The sequence below is a fragment of the Scleropages formosus genome, chromosome 18, assembly GCF_900964775.1.
Source record: "Scleropages formosus chromosome 18, fSclFor1.1, whole genome shotgun sequence".
NCBI classification, from domain to species: Eukaryota; Metazoa; Chordata; class Actinopteri; order Osteoglossiformes; family Osteoglossidae; genus Scleropages; species Scleropages formosus.
Window position 1 is genome coordinate 23,561,290 of NC_041823.1, and position 21,248 is coordinate 23,582,537.

At 43.9% G+C, this 21,248-nt stretch overlaps 1 protein-coding gene across 5 annotated transcripts; it reads right to left on the reverse strand.

The window, feature by feature from the left end:
* Positions 1-2,818: 2,818 nt before the first annotated feature.
* Positions 2,819-17,092, reverse strand: scn1ba (sodium channel, voltage-gated, type I, beta a). Of its 5 annotated transcripts, none has more exons than XM_018727017.2 (7): positions 16,866-17,092; positions 14,787-14,896; positions 7,480-7,646; positions 5,085-5,322; positions 3,696-3,837; positions 3,328-3,399; positions 2,819-3,211 (listed from the first exon to the last, which is right to left on the reverse strand). In XM_018727017.2, the coding sequence occupies exons 1-6, from the start codon at positions 17,075-17,077 to the stop codon at positions 3,333-3,335; spliced, it is 936 nt and encodes a 311-aa protein (XP_018582533.1). In that variant the 5' UTR covers positions 17,078-17,092; the 3' UTR covers positions 2,819-3,211; positions 3,328-3,332. The 5 variants fall into 5 exon arrangements, with proteins under 5 accessions (XP_018582533.1, XP_018582538.1, XP_018582535.1 ...); XM_018727022.2 differs by having other exon boundaries at positions 16,554-16,945; XM_018727019.2 differs by having other exon boundaries at positions 14,787-15,429; positions 16,554-16,945.
* Between the last annotated feature and the right edge of the window lie 4,156 nt (positions 17,093-21,248).

The window sequence follows — 21,248 nt, forward strand, 5'->3', positions numbered from 1 at the left end:
CAGGATCTGGATTTTTGGACACATACCTGGAATCGTGCTGTGAATCAGTCATGGTAAGAGCTGCTGTAAAATGAAAAATAAACTTTTTTTCAATTAATACACGACACCACTATCGCACCATCAAAGAGGGCATTTTATTACATTTTTATTACACTAATTTCTTTTGGCAAGCAATATTTCCACATGTGCAGGCAAAGTGCAAACATGAGATAGCAAAAAAAATTGAATAGAATGTGAATACATTTTTAATAGATGGCCCTGTACTTATTTTGCAATGGGAATTCCTTCCTTCAGATTTCCAACCACAGATTGTGTTTGCACAGTACTTTTGTCCTTTTTTTTTAAATGCAGAAGGTTGAGGTTGTCTTTAAAGTAAGCGCAGATGCTACAGTGGAATGTGCAGAGTCATCGTATGGTTGGTGTGTAGTGTGCTATTGCACTGTATAAATACAAAAAAAACATTTCATACAGTGGTATTTTATGTGTACTTAAAAGTCGATAAATGAACACCCAAGGTATGCTGCACCCTGCAGACGTAAAGCAAAGTCCCTGGGAGATGCCCCAAAGGGTCTTACTAAGTTTCAGTGCAAGTAAATGTTACATCGGCTAATTTGTATGGTGCACAGCAAATCTGTTTCTCCCCATCCTTACATTAGACACATTCCACAAATAGCTTTTTTTCACAAAAGCAAAGTGTCTCATGTGATCTGGAACCCTACTGGATATTTTTAGCTCCACTGGTTTCAAAGCAATGTGGAGGAGCCTTTTAAAAAGTGAAAACTGCTACACATCCATAGTGACCAACAATAAAAATTTTGAATACATAACACTTATATGATTCACTGATAGAGGCACTCGAAAAAATCAGTGTCACTCCAGATATTTGTGCTAAAAGTACTCAATCACTGGTCTATAACCAGATCTCCTCAACAAATGCTTGAAAAGTAGTTGTTGTGTAATGAGGAACTGGGTATAACACTGCTATGAGTCTCAATGAGTATGAAATGTATAAAAATCAAACTGGTATTTATATTTATTTCTGCTCTTTTCAAACCGGTATTCCGCTGCAGTGTTGTAGTACTGCAGGAACATTTAGACAACTCAATATGTGGGTCAGTTTCCCACTAATTACACAGTGTCACCCATCAAGATGATCAAAATGAAACAACATTCAATGAATTATGTCATAAGGAAACACACTGACATTTGTGCAGTACTATAGTGACAAACAGATTTTCCAGCAGTACAGAAATCTTTCTCCCGTTTGCATCACGAGGGGTGCCAAATGGTTTGTTAGGCATCAGGAATGATCACGATTCATATTGGTCTACAAAATATATTTCTGCACTTGGTATTTCATTGTGGCATAACACTAAATTCTTCTTTTTTTTTGCATTTATCACAAAATAAAAAAAGGTTTCTATACTGTAGTAAATGTATACATTATTCAATGGTTTTCAGCTCAGCGATATGTCGTATTCACTAGTTCTGAGTGGCAGTGCTCTGCATAAACTTGCATGCTTAACAACATCACACCAACAAGTACAGCTGTTATCGGGAGTCCAGAATAGTGAAGTCAGCAGTTGCCAACATGTATATTTATACGTCTGTTATGACACTGCAGTGACTGCAGCGGATGAAATGAACAACGTTTCTGTGCTAAATCTACACATGTCCAGGTTCTGCATAAGAAAGGGAAGCATGACAAAGTGTCTGATGGTGGCGACAAAGTGAGTTGATGTGTCCACGTATTGTCTGTGTTCACTATTTCAGTATAACCCATGTTTCCCTACAGTTTAAACAAGTTGCTTTGTCGGATACTACTGTTCCAAGCTCAAATTTCAAAGCACATGCACACTGAACTGCCATAGTATACGTCATTGTACTGAGCACAGAATATGTAGAAATGTGTTATTTTTATGTATTTTTATCATGTTTAGTGCGTAGGCTTATGTAGTGTTAGCTCCTGCAATCCGAGATTGCATATCCTCTAATGCTTTATTACAATACTAATACTCTTTATGTTGGTGTTGTGTTCTGAAAATGACCACAACTTTATGTCTGTAGAATAAATGTGGTCTTTGCAGCACACGCACTCTGAAGAGGAAGCACGTTGTCAAGGAGGATATTTGGCACCGGCCTCAAGTGGGGCGGCAACAGGATACGGCATGTCAGTATTTGGTGTGTGTGTAATTATGCCATTGTGGCTCAAGCGGCTGATGCACACATATGCTGAGTGCCTTGCTCACGTATATTGCTTACAGCCGTACGACCCAAATCGCAAGTCGTCTAAGTGCCTAAGAAATCTGCTCCTTTCATTGTGGAAGATGTTGAGTAGGACTTAGCTGAAGTGATAGAGGAGTGTGTAAAATGCATATGTTTGGTGTCAGAACAGAGTCTCTGTAGTAACATGACTACAACCACTGTTGGCAGAGGTTTTATAAGCTGACAGACTGCATTACCTAAATAAAATATTATAACAAATATTATCTATGAAGCCTGTTTATCCTGGACTATGTATATGCTGAGTACAGCAGTTTAATGACTCGTAACGCGAAGTCATTAAACCGCTGCACTCAACATATGCATAGTCCAGGATAGTACACACACACACACATTTTCAGAACCGCTTGTCCCACACAGGGTCGCGGGGAACCGGAGCCTACCCGGTAACACAGGGCGTAAGGCCGGAGGGGGAGGGGACACACCCAGGACGGGACGCCAGTCCGTCGCAAGGCACCCCAAGCGGGACTCGGACCCCAGACCCACCGGAGAGCAGGACTGTGGCCCAACCCACTGTGCCACCGCACCCCCCTTCCAGGATAGTATTATATTATATATTATCATATATTATTATAATTATTATATACAGTATGTACTGAGGTTTACTATGAACCTTTTGGTGTAAAACATGATCATGCTATTTTACTATGTTTCTCTTACTGATTTGTAGAAATGTTCTATTTTCAGTGCCAAAATTGTCCTGCACAAAAGACAAGTGCCAAAGTTCATTGTCTTCTCATTAGAGCAGTCCCGCGGAACATGTATCGTTCTTGCTTGCAGTAGAAAAAGATGAACGGCATCCCTCTCATGTAGCGCCTGCTGACTGATGTCAGGGGCAGAACGGGGCTGTGATGACAGAGTTTATGGGAAGTAAGTTGGACTGTACTGTGGGTCGATCAAGGGCGTCATTTGGGGAGATGCTTTAGCCCTAAGAAGCGGTAATGAAACATTTGGTGAGGGTCTCTGTACAGTACATTGCGCAGATAGAAGAAAGTGCAGTAAGGTGCTCGGATGCACTTGACATGTGCATGCCTGCCAACGTACCTGTGCTATTCTGCTACCTGCACCCCAACGCAGTTATCTTTACTCTCCGAGGCTATAGCTAAATATTCCGCTCTGAGAGAAGAAGGGAAGTCCAGGAAGAGAAGAAGAGAGGAGGAGAAGAGTTGTGAGTTAGCAGTGATGCCAGCTGAGGCCTCCTCGGACAGGGCCACGCCGTTGCTTTGGCCACATGACTTGTAGAAGGGGGCGAGGGAAGAGACACAATTGGCGGGAGAAAAGGAAAAAGCAGCACATTGTCGGGGCGTGTGAATGGCACAGAGGAAAAAAGACAAAGAGAGGAGAAATGGAAGATAAAATGTCATGTGGACACACTGGGAAGGGCTGGGTGAAGCCTAGAGGGATATACTCACGCGCTCTCTCTTAACGCTTCTTCTCCAGCTGCCGCTATCTTCCGGTAACAGTAGACCATCTCCACCACCAGCCATAACTGCAGGCCAATGATGGACACGTACATCATCACCTCCGACAATATGGATGCCATGCCCCTGGTGGCTGGAGGGAGAGCGAGAGTGGCAGAAACGCAGGCAATTTACATGTACTGTAATTCTGAAAACCTCCAATTCAGACACACTTTGTATTGAGGGTTGCTTCATGCTCATAATCTTTAGTGTCCCAGCTTAGATAATGTCTAACACATGCATTACACTAGTCTGGCTTATTTTTCCAACCAATTTCAATAACAGCTTATCCCAAGCAGGGGTTGCAGTGAGCTGGAGCCTATCCCAGAGACACTGAGTGCAAGGCTAAAGCAGGGCCACACCCAGGACAGGACAGGACACCAGTCCATTGCAGGGCCACAACTAATTACCCAGGATTACAGCTGGGCAATAGTCCTGGAGCAATTGCAGGACAAGCACCTTGCTCCAAGGCACTACAGTTGGGATTGAACCAGCAACCTTCGGAGCCAAAGGCAGCCGCTCCAGCCACAATGCCCCCAGCTGCCCCTTATTTTTTCAGCTGCAGGCAAATAACCCGTTCATATTTATCCTCATCAAATCTGATCAAATCCTCCACAAGCACACACTGCCACTGGATGACAGTATGTGATCAAGAAGCACAAAATGAAAGATAAATCACATGTCTGCAACTATGTCTCTCTTTTTCCTAATAAAATGCACAAATTGCATTTTCCATGAGATGTATGTTGCTTTGGAGAAAAATGTCTGCTAAATGAATAAATGTAAATGTAAATGTAGATGAAGACAGCCAAAAAAAGGTGGAATTCTTGTTTCCATACAGGAAGCGCTAAGCGCTTGGCCTTGGCTTCTACCAGAGTGACCCTGAGAGGCTGTGGTGGAGCTAAGATTCAGTGAGCGAGAAGCTGTGCATGTACTGATCCATTCTAAACGGACAAATTGAAATTAAACTGTTTCAACAAGCATTCTAGGACTTTTGATAGAATTTATAAAGCTGGCGCACCAAGTTGGTCTCCTTTACAGCAGCATCAGTCTTACTCTGGACCATCTCTGTCGCAATATCTTATACAGTGACAGCATCCTATGGTAAATTTCATGTGGGCAACTTGAAATGTGTGTCTCAGATTATGCTTCCATGTCGTGTGCGGTGAAGCGAAAAAGCATTTATTTTTCGTCTGAGAATGTTTGCAGACAAGGACCACTTTGAATACACCTCTGCCCTGCATTTTTATAGCTATGGTAAAAATTACCTAAATGATACGGAGGTGTGAAGTAAGCAGTCTCCCTTCTGCTATTGTGTCCTTCAAGACCCATGAGACCTACCCTTAGCCACCACATTGATGTGGATGATTTTGGTGGCATTGGTGTTGAACTCATAATAAGTGTACGAAAGGGTGCGCTTGAAGAAGCACTGGTAGACTCCCGAGTCATTGTAGGTGACGTTGAGGATGTAGATGGAGCCATCCTGCAAGTCATTTGTCTTCTTGCTGCCGTTCCAGTCCAGTCGGTCTTCAAAGCGTTCATCTGTGATCGTGGGAGTCTTGTCCTCATAGTTGTATATCTAGAGAAAGGCAGGAAGAGGCCCATAGATGCTTGCATTAACTATGCCCTCGGTGGTGAGGCCTGTGATCACTCATTAGCCTGGCACACACTATTGTCCTGGGCAACATCTAGCATTTTTAATTTAACATGCTGTACGCACTCTGTGACCCATTTTACAGAGTGGCAGTTTACTCTGCTGACGTAAGCCACAGAATCAGAGTTGCTCCTAGGACTAGGGCCTGTGTGCTGTAATGATGACGTATTATGGTGGAGACTAAGGGGTTGCTCCTCCCCTCGGTCCTCTCTCCCGCGCGCGCGCAGGCTGATATACTTGGCCGTGTACACATTTTGTGCCTCGCACGTTTTGGAGTTTACTTTAATGTTGTTTATTTTATCGTAAAGACAGCTGTGTGAAATATGTCATCCATAGTTGCCTACAAGATATTAAAAAGAAGAGCTTCCTTTTTTCCGTGTCCGTCTGGGTTTATATAATTATACGCCTTTCTGGAATCCACGTGAGGATCTGGGCTAACTCATTAGCCAGATTGTTACAGTGCCACATGTCTTTCTATACTGTTTCATGGAGGGATCATGGTAAGTGCCCTTCACAAACCCCAAGGGATCCAGCCAGAAAAAGCAACAGTGAACCCTTGTGTCCATGTCTTCTTTGTTGTGTTTGTCACAATGCATTATTTTAACATTTATCCATTCAGCTGACACTTTTCACCAAAGCAGCTTATGATGTTAAGGTACTTACCCATTTATACAGCTGGCTAATTTTACTGGAGCAAATCAGGGTAAGTACCTTACTCAAGAGAACTACAGCTGGAGGTGAGAATCAAACCTGCAACCTTCAGGCCCAAAGGCAGTAGCTTTAACCATTACACAACTCAGCTGTTTAATTTCCTTTTTGCCTATAAATGATGAAAGTTGTCATTCATTCATTCATTTATTCATTCACAGTGGTCTGGAGCCAATCCCAGAAACATAGAACATCTCTCGGCTGTATGAGGAAATCCTCGCAAGCTCCACGTTGGCTGAGCCATTGTGCCAGTGTGCCGCCCCAATGTGAGCCAGTTAAGCAAATTGATATGCTTTTCACTGCCATAGAAAAAAATTTAATGTAAGCATGGATCTACAACTATGGCACAACACTTATGTGGTCAGGTCGCTGTGAGACATTATTGAAAGCTCGTTGTTGTCTAATAGCATGTGCTGATTTCTTTGCACTCAGGCACGATGGGGTGGAGTGGGGAGGCTACGTGTTGTGCTGCTGGCCTGAGATGTCTCCAACACCATGCGTGGGGGAAGTGTGGGATTACTGCTGATGCAGTGAAAGCGCCCTGTCATGAAAAATGCATGACCTTCCGTCATAATAAATGGATTCCTCCCATTTCACAGTGATAGAGGAGGCGCTTTCTCTAGCCATCTGTTACCACGGATGGCATTCGCTGCAATTATTTGCTTTCACTGTGATTGTATCTTAGTTGCAGATTAAGCTTAAAATTTTGTGGTACACCACTTAATATAATACAGCAGTGAAGGGCAGCTCATACAGTCAGTCCTGCGGGGTTTAGCTGTAACCTATTTCCTGGGACCTATGAAAATGCCAAGAAACCCAGTAGACCCCAAGCTCCTCAGATGATCTAGAAGAGCTGTAGTCCTCAGTAGCGCAAACAGCTGCATTTACTTTTCTCATGTCAGTTTTCTGTTCTACTTTAGGAAGATCTGTGGTGATCTAAATGAGAAGTCGCACTGAGATTCACTTTCCAACAAAGACACTTCAACAGCCCTGGCAAAGCGAAGCACGACTGGTGTGATAATCTTCTTGACACTCAGATTGAGTCAGCATCCTTCTAGAGCGAAATGGCACTAAAATAAACATCATGCAAGAGGAACACCTTGTGGCTCCCATTATAATGATGCAACTGTGCTTGCGGTTTAATGCAGATTGAATGAAATTGTTTATCAAAATGCGGAGCGATAGTAGATGTAGGCTGACCTCAAACAGCTATTGTTTGTGCTTTTTGTCCCTAAAATACACCAGGACTTGAGCCAAACTCATCACACTCTCAACAGGGGTCACATGCTTTCAAGGAGGTGGAATTTCACCACGGCAAACCCACCCCCAGCGCTAAGTGAACTTCAGGCCACCCCTTGGCGGTGCATTACTCACATGTTCATATTCGCTTTCGCCTTTGGCCTTGAAGAACCAGTCGACGCTGGCGGTGGCAGGGACCTCCCCCCTCATCTTGCACGAGATGCAGCCCAGCTTGAATCCTTGTCCGGCCACAGCCTCGGTGTCCGAATCCACCTCCACGCATGCAGCATGGCACTGAGGGGCTTCAGAGGGAGAGACACAGTCACTCTTGTTGCCCCCCATGTGCAGTGCAGTTCTCCAAGAAAACAACTAGTGAACCAATAAATCACTGGTGTTGACACTGATGGATGCTAGAGTCAGTAAACCACCAGGTACTGTCAGGATGCACTAGCGGAGGTGACAAGTTAAACATTTTCCACCTTATTAACCAGAAGCAACCTTAAACACATATATACATATATATGAATTTATATATGTATATATTTTTTCCTAAAACTTGGCATGCAAACTTTAATCCGTCTCTTGCTTTTGTTTGAGTTTTTATTTATTTCCACTCATAATGTCAGTATGCTGACATCTTGTGTCTTATGATCCATTAGCTGTATATACTGTAGTTTATAACTTGTATTTCTCTAAAGAGTATCCAGGCAGCAAAACCCATTTCCAAATTTTACATCAAGAAATTGAGGGGAAATAAATTGATAGACGTGTGCAGAGTCCTCTAATATTTGCATTCTCTTAAACTGACATCTAAATGGTTAATCCATTGTCATATATAGATGTGCGTGTCTATATATGGAGTTCTGTTCAAATTCAACCAGCAGTGGGTAACACACCTGTCAGTCCAGCTGTCTCTTTCTCACACAGCTCACTGTAGCTTGGAAAGAGATGTCTGCATAACTCTGAACCATTGACCTCGTGCTATTTTCCCCTTTGGCCTCTGGAGATTTTTTTTTTTTTTAATGTCCATAATGATATAACAAGAGAAACATTATGAAGACGGTCAAAGTAGCAGTAGCCAAGAGGCATAACAAGTCTGCAGATGCCAAATCAGTCATTAGATACCTTTTAAGATTATCTCTTTTTATACTGACCAATGTTTATTAGGTACAGACTTGTGGACATTGATGCAGTTTTCTAGTTTTTTTTTTAATAAGACTGTGTGCAGAATTTGCAGAGGCGTCTGTGGTTAATAGAGACAAAAGTGAAGGACAGAAAGAGGGGGATACTGGCACTGCAGAGAGAGGGGGAGAGAGAAAGAGAAAGAGAAAGAAAGGAGTTAACACAGAGCAGTACAGTCACTCAGCTCTTGGTCCTGCAGCACAGGAAGGGGGCAGAGAGAAAGGGGCAGAAAGGGTTAAGTTTGATGCAGACACACTGCGGCCAGCAGGGAGGAGAAGGAGAATTAGAATAGAGCAACCACCCGGCCTCACCCATCACAGTGCTGAGAGTGAGTGAAAGAAACACAGGGAGAGCAAGAAAGAATTAGCTCAAGGTTAGAATATCAGCAGGTTGGATGTTCCACAGCTTGGGAGGGGATACAAATGTCCGTCATGCTGTAAATATACATTCATTAGCTGCGAAGCCTTCAAATTGAAGGCCTGGGGTGTTGTAAAGGGGAAATTCTAAGCAGAGAACACGGTACAGTGACATGCTGCAAGACTCACCTCAGCGGGAGGTGAACAACACAAAGCACTGGGACGGGATGGGGATGGGAGGGATGGACAGTGCGATCAAAAGAAGAAGGATAACATAGAGACACAGTTACATCAGAGACAGACAGAGACATCAAGGCAGAGAGAGACGAGAAGGAGACAGGCAGAGTGAAGCTCCTTCATTGTGCAGAGAACCAGAACTGCCTGCACACTTGCCATTCATTTCCATTGGAAGTCACAGCGTCAGCAAAGCATCATTTCCTGAGGTCAATCACGTTACGCAATATCAGTAAAACTGTTGTTTCGCATCACCCTGTGGCTTTTTTTGTCCGCGGCCTCACTCCACGCAGCAGATATCATCAGCCTGAGCATGATTTATGTAATCAAGTCTTCTGGACTGCTGTTGGCCAACATCGTGGAACCCCCCAACAGCCAGCGCACCCGTTGGAAGGAGGAAACACTGTGGTTGTGGTCCCAGGGACATGTGTTGCGGAGAATTGGTGGAGTTCCAGCGAGAAGACCATCATTTACTGGAATGGAAGCTTCTAATGAGAGTGAATATGACACTAATGTTCTCCTTCTCACTTCCATTCCTCTCCCTAAACAGATAAAGCTCCACTTTCATGATCCCAGACTATCTGTGTATGTCTCAGAGTCGTCTCTCTTGCATCACTCCCATCTGTCTCCAACACAAGTGTTATTTACTGACATTTACCTCCTTTCTCATTTTACTGCCACAGGAGATGAGAGGGATCTCTTTGCACATGAGTTGCCCTTTGGCTGCACCTGGTACTTTTACTCCCTGTAACATTTATTATACTCACCCGCCCTGGGCTACACATCCAAAATCCTGCCAAGTCACTACTACTGGGCAATGTTTTTAAAAACAAACAAGTAGTTGTCTACTGGCCCTCTCTGGGTTATGTCGATTTTAAAAGACAACAGTGTATTGCTATTGTATTCCTTGCTATGCTTTTGTGACACATGTTAAAACCTTTCAAGAGTTCAAAATATACACAATTAATAAAGTAAGACATAGCAAATAATAAACCTTAGGAGTTTTCCAAATTTTTGCAGGATACAGCTAGAAAACGAAATTATTTATTCTGAAAATGAATAATTATTGAAAACGTAATTTTAATACATATATCAAAATGAACGTTGAAATCCGGAGCTGCACAGTGGAATAATGCATTATTTTTTAAATAGATTTAAGAAATATTTCCTGAATGAAGCTTTATTATGCATTCTGTACTATTCTTTAGAGAGATTTATTTACTTTAAACAGTATATTCATAACTATATGTCAAAGCGTTTTGACCATTGTCTCCAAACTGTGCTGAACCATTATCAAAATGTACATGTAGCATGCCGAGGCGGCCGGGGAAGGGGGCGGAGAGGCGGGCAAGGCAGCCACAGCTGGGGTTAATTGCCTTCCCTATTTCTTCCCTGGTGCCCGGCAGTGGGCGAGAGAGGTGGAGGAGGAGGGCGAATCCCAAGAGACAAACTCGAACCCAAACCCAGAGACGACGCCAGCATCCGGACCGACCCGAGGCTCCCAGCCCCCCGACCCACACGAAGCTCCATCCTACCTGTTCCCTGGCCCCCCTTTTCCATCCCCTTCCTTCTCCCTGCACTGAGCAAATAAAACCCCTCACAGTCAGGCACTGCACCTGGTGTCTCCGGCCTCGTCTCATACAGTACATATTCTAACTTATTTTATTTTTCAAATGCCAGGACATGTTTTCCTCAGACAACGAAGGCTCAAATTACAAGAGTTTACAATGACAATCACATGACATTTGAACCCAGAATTTGCATAACCACACAACCATCATATATTGTAAGAATGACCTCTAAAGCAAAATGGTTTTAAAGATGGTAAAAGGTGAAAAGGGCAAAGAAGGCAAAACAGGTCTTACCAGTTTAAAATCTGAAGTGATAAAATGCATACTCTTTAAATACTCTTTAAAGGCAGTACCATTATAACTTTGTTTAATTTGATTTACTGTTCATTTTTCAGAAATTAATGTCACAGATAGCTCAGCAAAGTGGATTACAAACATTACCCGTGATTACAGTAATTACCAGAACTGCCGTGTTTGATAGTGGTCTAAAATAATATTAATAATCTTTATTACTATACAGCACATTCATGAGGAGCATCTCAAAGTGGATTACAAGAAGGACAGCTTCTAATGCAGAAAAAATCAAAACCTTTTAAAACATTGTGACAATAAAAGAAGAACAGAATTCATTTTTCATAACTGCTCGTCCAGTGCAGGGGCACAACCTGCCTACCCCCCACCAACCCAGCCCAACTCCGCATCACCATGAGCAATGAGTGGAAACTAGGTATCATCTGGAAAATGAAGGAGCTGAAAACAGTAAGGCCAGGACACTGCAGAGCCACTCGGAACACAACCCTTAAATTGCTGCTATCGGAGTGAATATGGGGGAGGACAGCATCTATAGTGTTATAGTTTTGGAACAAGAGGCTATCATATCATGAGAAGAGCAATGTTGTTGTACTGTAATACCATGGGTTTTTACCTGGGACATGCCCTCTTATACAAATACAAAGCTTGTACCAAGCACAACATGGAGTTGCTCAGAGGAAAGGAGCAGGTTGAGTTGATACAGCTGTTTTAGGAAATTTAAACAAAAAATCTACACACACTGCACTTATATAAATATATATTTATATATAATTACACAAAATATAACATATCAGAAGATTTTATATTCAGTATATATTTACAGTATACAGTATATAACAAGAGACAGCAGGGAGTACAATGTGGTGCCACCTTTGAACTCAGAATTTAAATGTTTGCTGTAGTACCCTTGAGCAAGGTACTTACCCTGAATTAATATAGTAAAAGTTACCTATTATTTGTGTTAATGGGTGAGACATTGTAAGTAGCTTTATGCTGTGAGCTGTTTTGGAGAAAAGTGTCAGCTAAAAGAATAAATGTATAGATCAGCCTCTGCTGATAAGTGTAACCCCTGACACTCACTTTCCTTATACAAGAGCTTCTGTAAAGAAAGGTTTGCAAAATTTCCAATTAAGCATGTGTATGTTCTAACACAGTAGTTGTAACAGGTCCTGGGGGGAGGGCCACCACTAGTGCTTGGTCCCCAGAGCTGTTTTTTTTATCCTTTTCAGGTGGGAATTTTTTGTTTTCCTCTCCTCAGCTGCCAGCTGCCTTACTCTATAACTAGAACTGTTACTTATCACATCTTGTCATGTTGGATCATTTACAGAACATTTACATTTATTCATTTAGCAGATGGTTTTCCCCAAAGTGACGTGCATCTCAGAGAAAAAAAATGCAGAGTTGATTACATCAACAGAAGAGATTTGGATGTGGACAAGTGATTCTAGAGTCAATTTGTCGCATTCTACCATATGAGCCAGTATACACCACACAAATAGCTGCATGCAGGCTTTTCCATTGTTTAACAAATTGTTGTTAAAAATTATTAAACATAACAAACAGGTATGCATTCATGGAGCAATAACTTCGCTCAGCGCTCTGTGTCACACTGCTACACCCATCATGGTACCCAATGCGAGTGCTTTAGATCTCTTGAGTAGGTGTGGAGTTTTTGTGTCTCTCCCTGTGACTTCACTCCCCATCCCCAATATGCATAGAGGAAGGACCTGGCAAACTATTCCTGTTCCTCCCTTGCCTTGAAACCCACGAGTGGTCGCTCTGACTAAGACTCAATGGCACTTCTATCCATCTGTACCGCTAACAAGGATGTTACTGCAAGTTTTTGGCATTCGCCACTTTAACACGACTGGGTTTCACAGGCTTGTTAGTATCTGTAGTATTTCGAGGATGCGACAACATTTATTTATTTATTTAGGCTTTTGGACCTAAAGTCACAGGTTTGAATCTTAGCTGCAGTACCACTGAGCAAAGTACATACCCTAAAACTGCCTGTCTGTACAAATGAGAGACAAATTGTAGGTAGTCTAACACTGTGACTTGTTTGCCAGATGAACGAATAAATGTAAAGAGCAGGGTAATTTTGTTTCTTTACCAATAAAGTAATTAAGAGTACCTTGTTCAGGAATATTACAGCTGGATGTAAGACTCGAAACGCAGGTCCTTCGGGTCTAAAGGCGGCGGTGGCGGCAGCAGTAGCTTTAACCTCTATGCAACCTGCCACCCCTACAAAAGATATCCTGATGGGTCAAAGCCATTTTCACTTGTGCTGGAATACAAAGCCATGCAGTACACTAGTACACCATGGGTCTCTTGCTGTCTCTCCAACCAGCACCTCTACAGTCTGCCCATCTCTTATCCTGTCTCCTGGCTGACAGCAGCAGGCTGCTCATCACCCCGGCGTTCTGCTTACCAAATGGGGCTTAGCTGGTTACACAAGCCCAGTTGCATAACGGACTTACCTCGACCAAGCCCACCGCCGCACAAACGCTTCCCCACTCCCTAACAGATGCCTCCATGGCTTCCCTTCTCCTTGCCCTCCTTACCCATCCACCTTAGTGAAAGGTTGGCACACGTGGGCTGCCCTGAATACAATCACTCATACACTCTGCACTCGCTACACTTGGGCAACACAGCAGCGGTGCCTTAAAGCTTGGCACCAAGAACAGTAACATGATCTGGTGAGTAAAGTATTCTGGAAAGAAAATGCCAGCCTTCGTGTGTCAACTCTAAATGGAGATGTCAGCCAAATCCATGCAGCCATTGCTCCGTCTCTCTGTTTTGTCCCTCTGCTTGGAGGTCACAGTGCCAACAGCTCGGCACAATAAGCACATTGTCCTCGTTGCGGGCTCCAGGATGTGGGGGAGGATGTAAAGATCAAGCACATGCAGTCTTCTCTCGGCAGGCCAACGTATTCACACCATCTGCTCTGGTGTTTGGTGCAAAAGATGGATGAATCCATCACACATCCATGCTCATATATGAGGAATACTACAGGGAATATACTCTTTGATGGGGTGTTACTATGGTGAATATGCATTATTTATAGATCCCCATGTGAGAGTATGTATTTGTTCCCCACACAGCTAAGCACTTCACCAGCTTTTAATGGTGTATAACTAAGAATTATAGGTAAGACAATAGGGAGAAGCGGGGCAGCTGCACACCAAGCACTCAACAGCGCTCTTACGGTATCCTCCATTTTACTACATACTGCCACATGGGTTCAGTTCAGCTCCAGCTCCGCACACAAGAGCAGCTGTCTTTGCCTTCTTATTATCTCACACTCAGTGGACTTGCGTACATCCAAGCTGACTCCGGATCTTTCCGTTACGGCATTTCTAAATTTTGCATCAATTCCCCATGGTTTAGCGCACATCTTTAAGTGCAAGATGAAATAAACAGCTCATTTATTCAGGGACATAATTGTCCTTTAATTGCATCAGTTCCATCTGTCACTGTTCCTCACAGCTGACTGAATTTTGCATCATTGTTACACACAGCATTACACGTGTATCTTATGATAAAGACTTGTGAATCAAAGCAACAGTTTTAAATAAGAGACTAATACAATATGTCTTCGACGGCTATCTTACCCTCACTGATTTGCAGCACTGAGTGGGATCAAACAAGGATTTCCTCAAACCAGATGCCCCAAACCAGATAGTAGCGATAGACAGCGGTAGGGGGAAATCTGGTAGGGGAGAGTTGTCTCGGGGGGCTCATGCGTGCCCTGATGGACAGGTGAAAGCACTGGTGACCCACTCACCATGCGTCGCGCAGAGCAGGGTCGTAGCCAGTAGAAGCCACACTGCAGACATGCTGACGGCAGGCAACACACGTCTGGCTTGGTAGGGAATGTGGGCCAGGGTAGCCCCGCTGTTGAGGAAGAGGAAGATAAGAACGTAGATCCAGGAGGTCGCAAAGAGTGGATTTTCACACAAAACCCCGCTTCTGTTGTGCTGTTACTCCTTGCCTTGACCAATGTGACTTGAAAAAAGGTCCTCAGAAAAAAGGAAAGACGAGCTACGCTCAGAAGACCCCTTGCCGCTCGGCTGAATGCTCCTCTACTTCTTCTTCCTCAGTCTGCATTCACACTGGACCATGTTCACTGTGTACTGGGGGAGCAAAACAAGTTGGGATGTTAACCACCCACCCCGTCAATGGCGCTTTTGTGAGACGATTGTGGCTCCTGAGTCAAAACTCTGCTCTAAATGTGTCTTTGCTTGACCGCTGATTCCAGACCCAGCAGATCTGAGCCCAGCCTGAAATGTGAACATGTAAAGTTCTGCTCCTTTGGATTTCCAGCACTAATTGTCTTCAAGGCTTTTCTTCAACTATGTATAATCTTGCAAGCGTGGGTTGGTGGCACTTTTTTCCGTCCGTACTGGTGAACGTCCTGGTCGACCGGCCTATAAAGGAACGTCACAAGCAGCCACGGTAGATCTGTTTCACCGATGACAGAGATGAGTTTAGGAAGACTGTTAATGGTTTATAGAGTACAGTATGCAAATTCCATTCAAAGGGAGGTTGGAGAGAACTGGAAAAGGTTGTGCAGGACTGGTGGAAGACAAGATGCAAAGCCTTAGTTTTTGAGGGCTATGCAGCTGGCCTGACCTTGAAAAGTGTTACTTTTGGGGAAAAAAAGAATGGTCTCTGTGGGAAAGAGAACTCCTTATAACATTTATACATTAAAACAGATGGTATGAGTTATTGAAAATGGATGACACTGGAAGCACAAGTTTTTCCCGTCTGCTGTACTTTGGCTTTGGTCATAGTCACAGTGCAGTAATGAGAAAGCTTATTGCTGCTCTCTGCTCATACACTTATTGCTTACTGATTTATGCAATGTGTATATAAATATATATATATACTTTACTACTCTCAGAAACATTTACAAGTACAGTCTGTGCATGCTGGTTATGTCTGAGTGAGCTGGGTACAATCCATTTAAAACAGATTATGGAGAATTTGTTCAAGCAATATGCCCAAAACTAGAGTGGCTGGAAATCAGAATATACATCCTCATAAATATAAAAATAACTTCTTATTTTTTTTTTAAATGTACTTGAGCAAGCAAAACTCCTACAATCCTTCAGTTTGGAGCCCTAAAGCAGGTGACAAGTGGGTCACTCAACTGCAAATGATGTGTTTGATGTTGATGAAGATGATGTGTTTATTCTCATGTCGGGGGAACGTAACATGCGCAGTGTGGAGTGATAGTGGCCTGTCAAATGGTACCAGTTACCGCCTGAAAAGTTGCGCGCGCACACACACACACACACACACACACACACACACACACACACACACACACACACACACACACACAGATGTCACTTTTTACCTGTCTGGACACACAGCACCCACAGTGTCAGCTGTTAAACACAGGTTGTAACACGGGTTACTGCACATGCCTATACGTGGTGCACTAGAAATTAGAATACGCACACTTACACCTCCACTGTTTTTCTCCGCGTACATTTCGACATATTAAAAATTAGAAGAAGAAATAGATAAAATACACTGAGCAAACCTTTGAAGTAATGACTTCTCGAGGATAAGTCCTGGACAAGCAGGAAGGATATTTTTTTTCTGTCTAATGAAGACGGGAAGTGTAATAAAGCAGCCGATCAGTGGTGAAGCAGGTATTTCTCTCCGTGACAGTTTCCCCCCCCAGCCACCCACCCACCGCCCCGCAGAGCACAGGAGCCTCTCGTGGGAGCAAAGGGGTTCCTTTACGGCTTTAGCCGCCTCACAATGATCCGCTGTCAGCGATTCCGTCTCCCGTCTTCAGTCAGTTTGTGTCTATATAATATTGTGCGAAGCCTCAGTCCGTGTCACCAACCTGAGACCTCGGCCTCGAGGAGAACGGGCACGAGCGCAGGGCAGAACACGCAAAGAAGCGTCCCCGAAAAAACACGAGCGAAAGAGGGACGCGGAGGAAGGAATGATGGCGGGCTCGGAGCGCGGAGCGCGGAGTGCGGCACTGACTGAGATCGCGGGCTGCGGCGGCGCTCCGTCTTCGGGAGGGGAGGTGATAGAGGAGGACTGATGCATTGCAGTGGTGGGCTGGGGGGGGGGAGGGGTGTGTTGCTATGGCAACATCCTCTCACTGTTTCCCGTACACCTCTCTCACGAGCTCATGGCGCATCATTCACACCTTTCCTACAGACAATGAATGAAGGGAGCCGAGGAGGCGACGCTCCAAGTAAAGGTGGTTCGGTGACGCCGAGGCTGCGCGCAATCGACTGAAACACTTTTGAGATATGTGCACCGCGCTATTATTATTTCTCTTTTTTTACCCCCCTCCCCACCCCGCGTGTGCACGTGGACATGTGTGGCACGAAGTGGACACGCTGTGCCCGCACACGTCACCGCAGACACGGACGGAGCCGAATGACATTCAACCGTGGAAATGTACGAATAAGGGCAGCTGCCCCCCCACTCCAAAAAAAAGAGGAATGCATCCGAGGCGATACATGTTTGTCGAGTTCCATTCCCGAAACTTCGACTTTTTCCTGTGATCTGAAAGGGTGGAAAAAACAAGAGATTCATCTTTACAAACTCAACGTTTAAATAATTACTCCCTGGAGCCAGATATTCCACTTCCACCGTGGACGCAGTAAACTGCCGTCCAAGAGGACAGGAGAGGACAGTCATGACTGCTGTCTGCAATATCTCCAGTGACCAACAGGTGTTGCATTCTGACTCACCTAGGAGCTCGGCAGACCTGTTCCCAATAACACCATTAACTAGTTAACCATGCTAACGGATGGATGGATGGATGGATGGATGGAAGTCCTTGTTCCTCTCTGTTCCTGTGCCTCCTCTTCATCATTTTCTAATCCCCGTATCATCATCAAGTCTCCGGGTCCAGGTGTCCTTCAAGATCCTCAGTTCTTCGTCATCAACTCCCCTTTGCACCAAAACGCCAACCTGCTGAAGCAGCTTGAGCACGAAGCAGTGTAAATAAACTTCGTACTTGAGCCTCTCTGGTTCACGCCTCCATGTGATCCCAACGACAGCACAGGAGAGGGCTGGACGGGGACACAGGAAATGCCTGCGTGTTGCCGCGCTCACTCTGCGCAGACACACAAACCCAGATGTGCTCAGAGCCCGCGTCCCTTCCGATGGACATATACCAAAAATAATTACAATAACAACGATTAAAAGCTGTATGATTAGAAAAAACTCCTGTCACCCAGCTCTCATGTTTTTAGTTTTTGTCTCAGACCTGTGAAACCACCAAAAGAAAAAGTCTGCATTTTTCACTTTGCACCACAAATGTTTGAAAGCATTGTTTCCTGTGTCATCACTGAGGCTTTTGGGGTTGGATAAATCATACCACGCTTTACTTTTCACTCAGCATCACCAGACACATAGGTTTATTCCATTTGAAAACATCAATATCATCATTATAAAATAAGTGTGACTTTGTGGCTTCTTGAGCTGTGACACTTGTTGCACGCTGCACTTTTTTCTACTTGTTCACGGCTGACAGTTTAGCTGGTCGATTAAACAAGTATGAAGATAAAGTTGTGAGCATGGCTGTGGGCACTTCCAGAACTGATATAAGAAAAGAGCAATCAGCACAGCAGATGAGAGGTGCCAAACCCATGAACTAAAACTGGAGTCCAAATATTCCCTTTCTCACATGTTCATGTTCAGAATGTATATCAAGTGACGAGGAGGTCACCTTCACCATGACACTGGCGCCACACACTGTAGCAGATATCCCATTAAATGTTCACCGCAGTGTCTTGCTTGGTTCACTTTTAATGGATACTTCAGTATTTCCAAGGGTGGTTAAGTTCAATGCCATGTGGAAGGGAGAGGGATTTTATGGAGTGTCACCCAGGCTTTAAGAACAAAAGTCTTTTACAGAAATACACTGATTTCACACTGATTTCCCTGCCAGACAGTTACACACTCTTAAGAAAAAGTTGCTCTTCTTTTATAATAAATAGGTGGCATCTGTTTATTTTTATTTTTTCAGGTCCTATGAAAGATTTTAAATGTGCTTAAAATGTATTGGAAAGCAAAATACCATAACATTTTTACAGAATTTTTTATGGGGTTTTCAAGCACCAGTATTTGGTATTGTAGCTCAGTTGCTGCCAGAAAGTATTTAGTTTAAAGTGTACATATGCATTAGATTTTTGTCACACAGATGGATTGGAGACAGGAGGTAAGTGGATGGACCCAACTGCAGGTTGGTTTTTATTCTTTCAACAAGGCTCATTGGACCAAACAAACTCAAAGCAAGGACAGGCGAAGGTCTTCTAGGCGCAGACGTTACAATACGGGCAAGACAAACTCAGTGGTCGCGAAACAGGCAAGGATCAAGAACTAGGCAGGCCACGAAGGACAAAGAGAAGATGCTGAAACTGCAAATCCACAAGGGCATTTGCAAGAATCCGCATCGGTATGCAGTCCCAAAGCTCCCTTTACACTAGGACCCATCAATTAGCCACAGGTGTTGCCGCTCTGCTTGTTCCCGGGGGCGTGACAATAATATTTTCACTGGCTTACTTTGTAATGCTCATTTTCTAAGCATTCTACATTCATTTTATTCTGCTGTGTCTAACATGTAAAAAAGGTATACACTGAAGTTTGCCTTTCTGTACAAAATATATTAGTGTACACACACATTTTCAGAACCGCTTGTCCCATACGGGGTCACGGAGCCTACCCGGTAACACAGGGCGTAAGGCCGGAGACACACTCAGGACGGGACGCCAGTCTGTTGCAAGGCACCCCAAGCGGGACTCGAACCCCCAACCCACCGGAGAGCAGGACTGTGGTTCAACCCACTGCGCCACCGCACCCCTCCTATATTAGTGTATTTGATCAGAAAATGATTAGGGGGTGCGGTGGCGCAGTGGGTTGGACCAGGTCCTGCTCTCCAGTGGGTCTGGGGTTTGAGTCCCACTTGGGGTGCCTTGCAACGGACTGGCGTCCATTCCTGGGTGTGTCCCCTCCCCCTCCGGCCTTATGCCCTGTGTTACCGGGTAGGATCCGGTTCCCCGCGACCCCATATGGGATGAGCGGTTCAGAAAATGTGTGTGTGTGTGTGTGATCAGAAAATGATTTCAGGAATAAACGAAGGTTAATGCTGCAGAACAACAGCAGTAGTTTTTTGTGACATGATTCATTTGCAGTATCAGAAAGAAGAGTATAATCTTCAGACCCCTTCTGGTTTAAAAACATGGGCTTTTTCAAAGAGGAATCATGACAGTGCTTCTGCCAAGCTACCTCTTATGTTCTCATCTGGCCTAAATTAACAGCACTACAGTAGTGCTACTACTAATATGACTACTAATTTTCTTAGGGGCTATAATTAAAACTGGAAAGTATACAGCTTTGTCTTGCGATGGTGTAACACAAAAAACAACACTACAAAACAGAACAGAAAAACAAGATAATATTAAATAAAATAATATCATACAATGCAGTATTTACAATACATGTACTATTCTGCCCTCGCTAGGATGATGATGTAGTGATGATTCTAGCTTGGCAGATACTAGCTAAACAGGTTCCTCAATGACTGAATCATCCGAGAGACAGCAAAGTTGTTTTACTTACTGTCAGAAGCACTGTGAAACTACAATAGAGAAACAAAAATAAAATGTTACAACCTACACCTGTTTTCTTTTTTAAGTTTACCACACACTTAACAACCGTGCAAATAACCACTACACGTAACTTTAAGAATAAGTATTACTTACAGAGGTATGTTCCTAGAGTTCAACAGAGAAAGAAAAGTGAACGAGGAGTGGAAAACAATAGCTCTGCTTCTAAACTTTCTTCATAACTACGCGAACAAGCAGCACAACAAAATCAACTCTAAACTACTAAAGAGACAGCACATGTACATTTATTCATTTAGCAGATGTTTTTCTGTAAAATGACACAGACACACACACACACACTTTCAGAACCGCTTGTCCCATACGGGGTTGCGGAGAACCGGAGCCTACCCGGTAACACAGGGCGTAAGGCCGGAGGGGGAGGGGACACACCCAGGACGGGACGCCAGTCTGCCACAAGGCACCCCAAGCAGGACTCGAACCCCAGACCCACCAGAGAGCAGGACCGGGTCCAACCCACTGCGCCACCGCACCCCCACAATGTGTTTGTATTTCAGTATATTAGCAGAAAGAGAGACATAGCTGCAGACGTGTGATTCTTAAGTATGGTTAGTTTGTTACTTTCCACCATATGA

Bases quoted from the DNA above. Each gene is read 5' to 3' on its own strand.
- scn1ba (XM_018727017.2), bottom strand. From the start codon at position 17,077: ATGCATCAGTCCTCCTCTATCACCTCCCCTCCCGAAGACGGAGCGCCG. The intron at 5,323-7,479 runs GTGAGTAATGCA...GCCTTTCTCTAG, and splicing joins GCGAAAGCGAATATGAACAT to ATATACAACTATGAGGACAA. The intron at 3,838-5,084 runs GTAGGTCTCATG...CTCTCCCTCCAG, and splicing joins CATCAATGTGGTGGCTAAGG to CCACCAGGGGCATGGCATCC.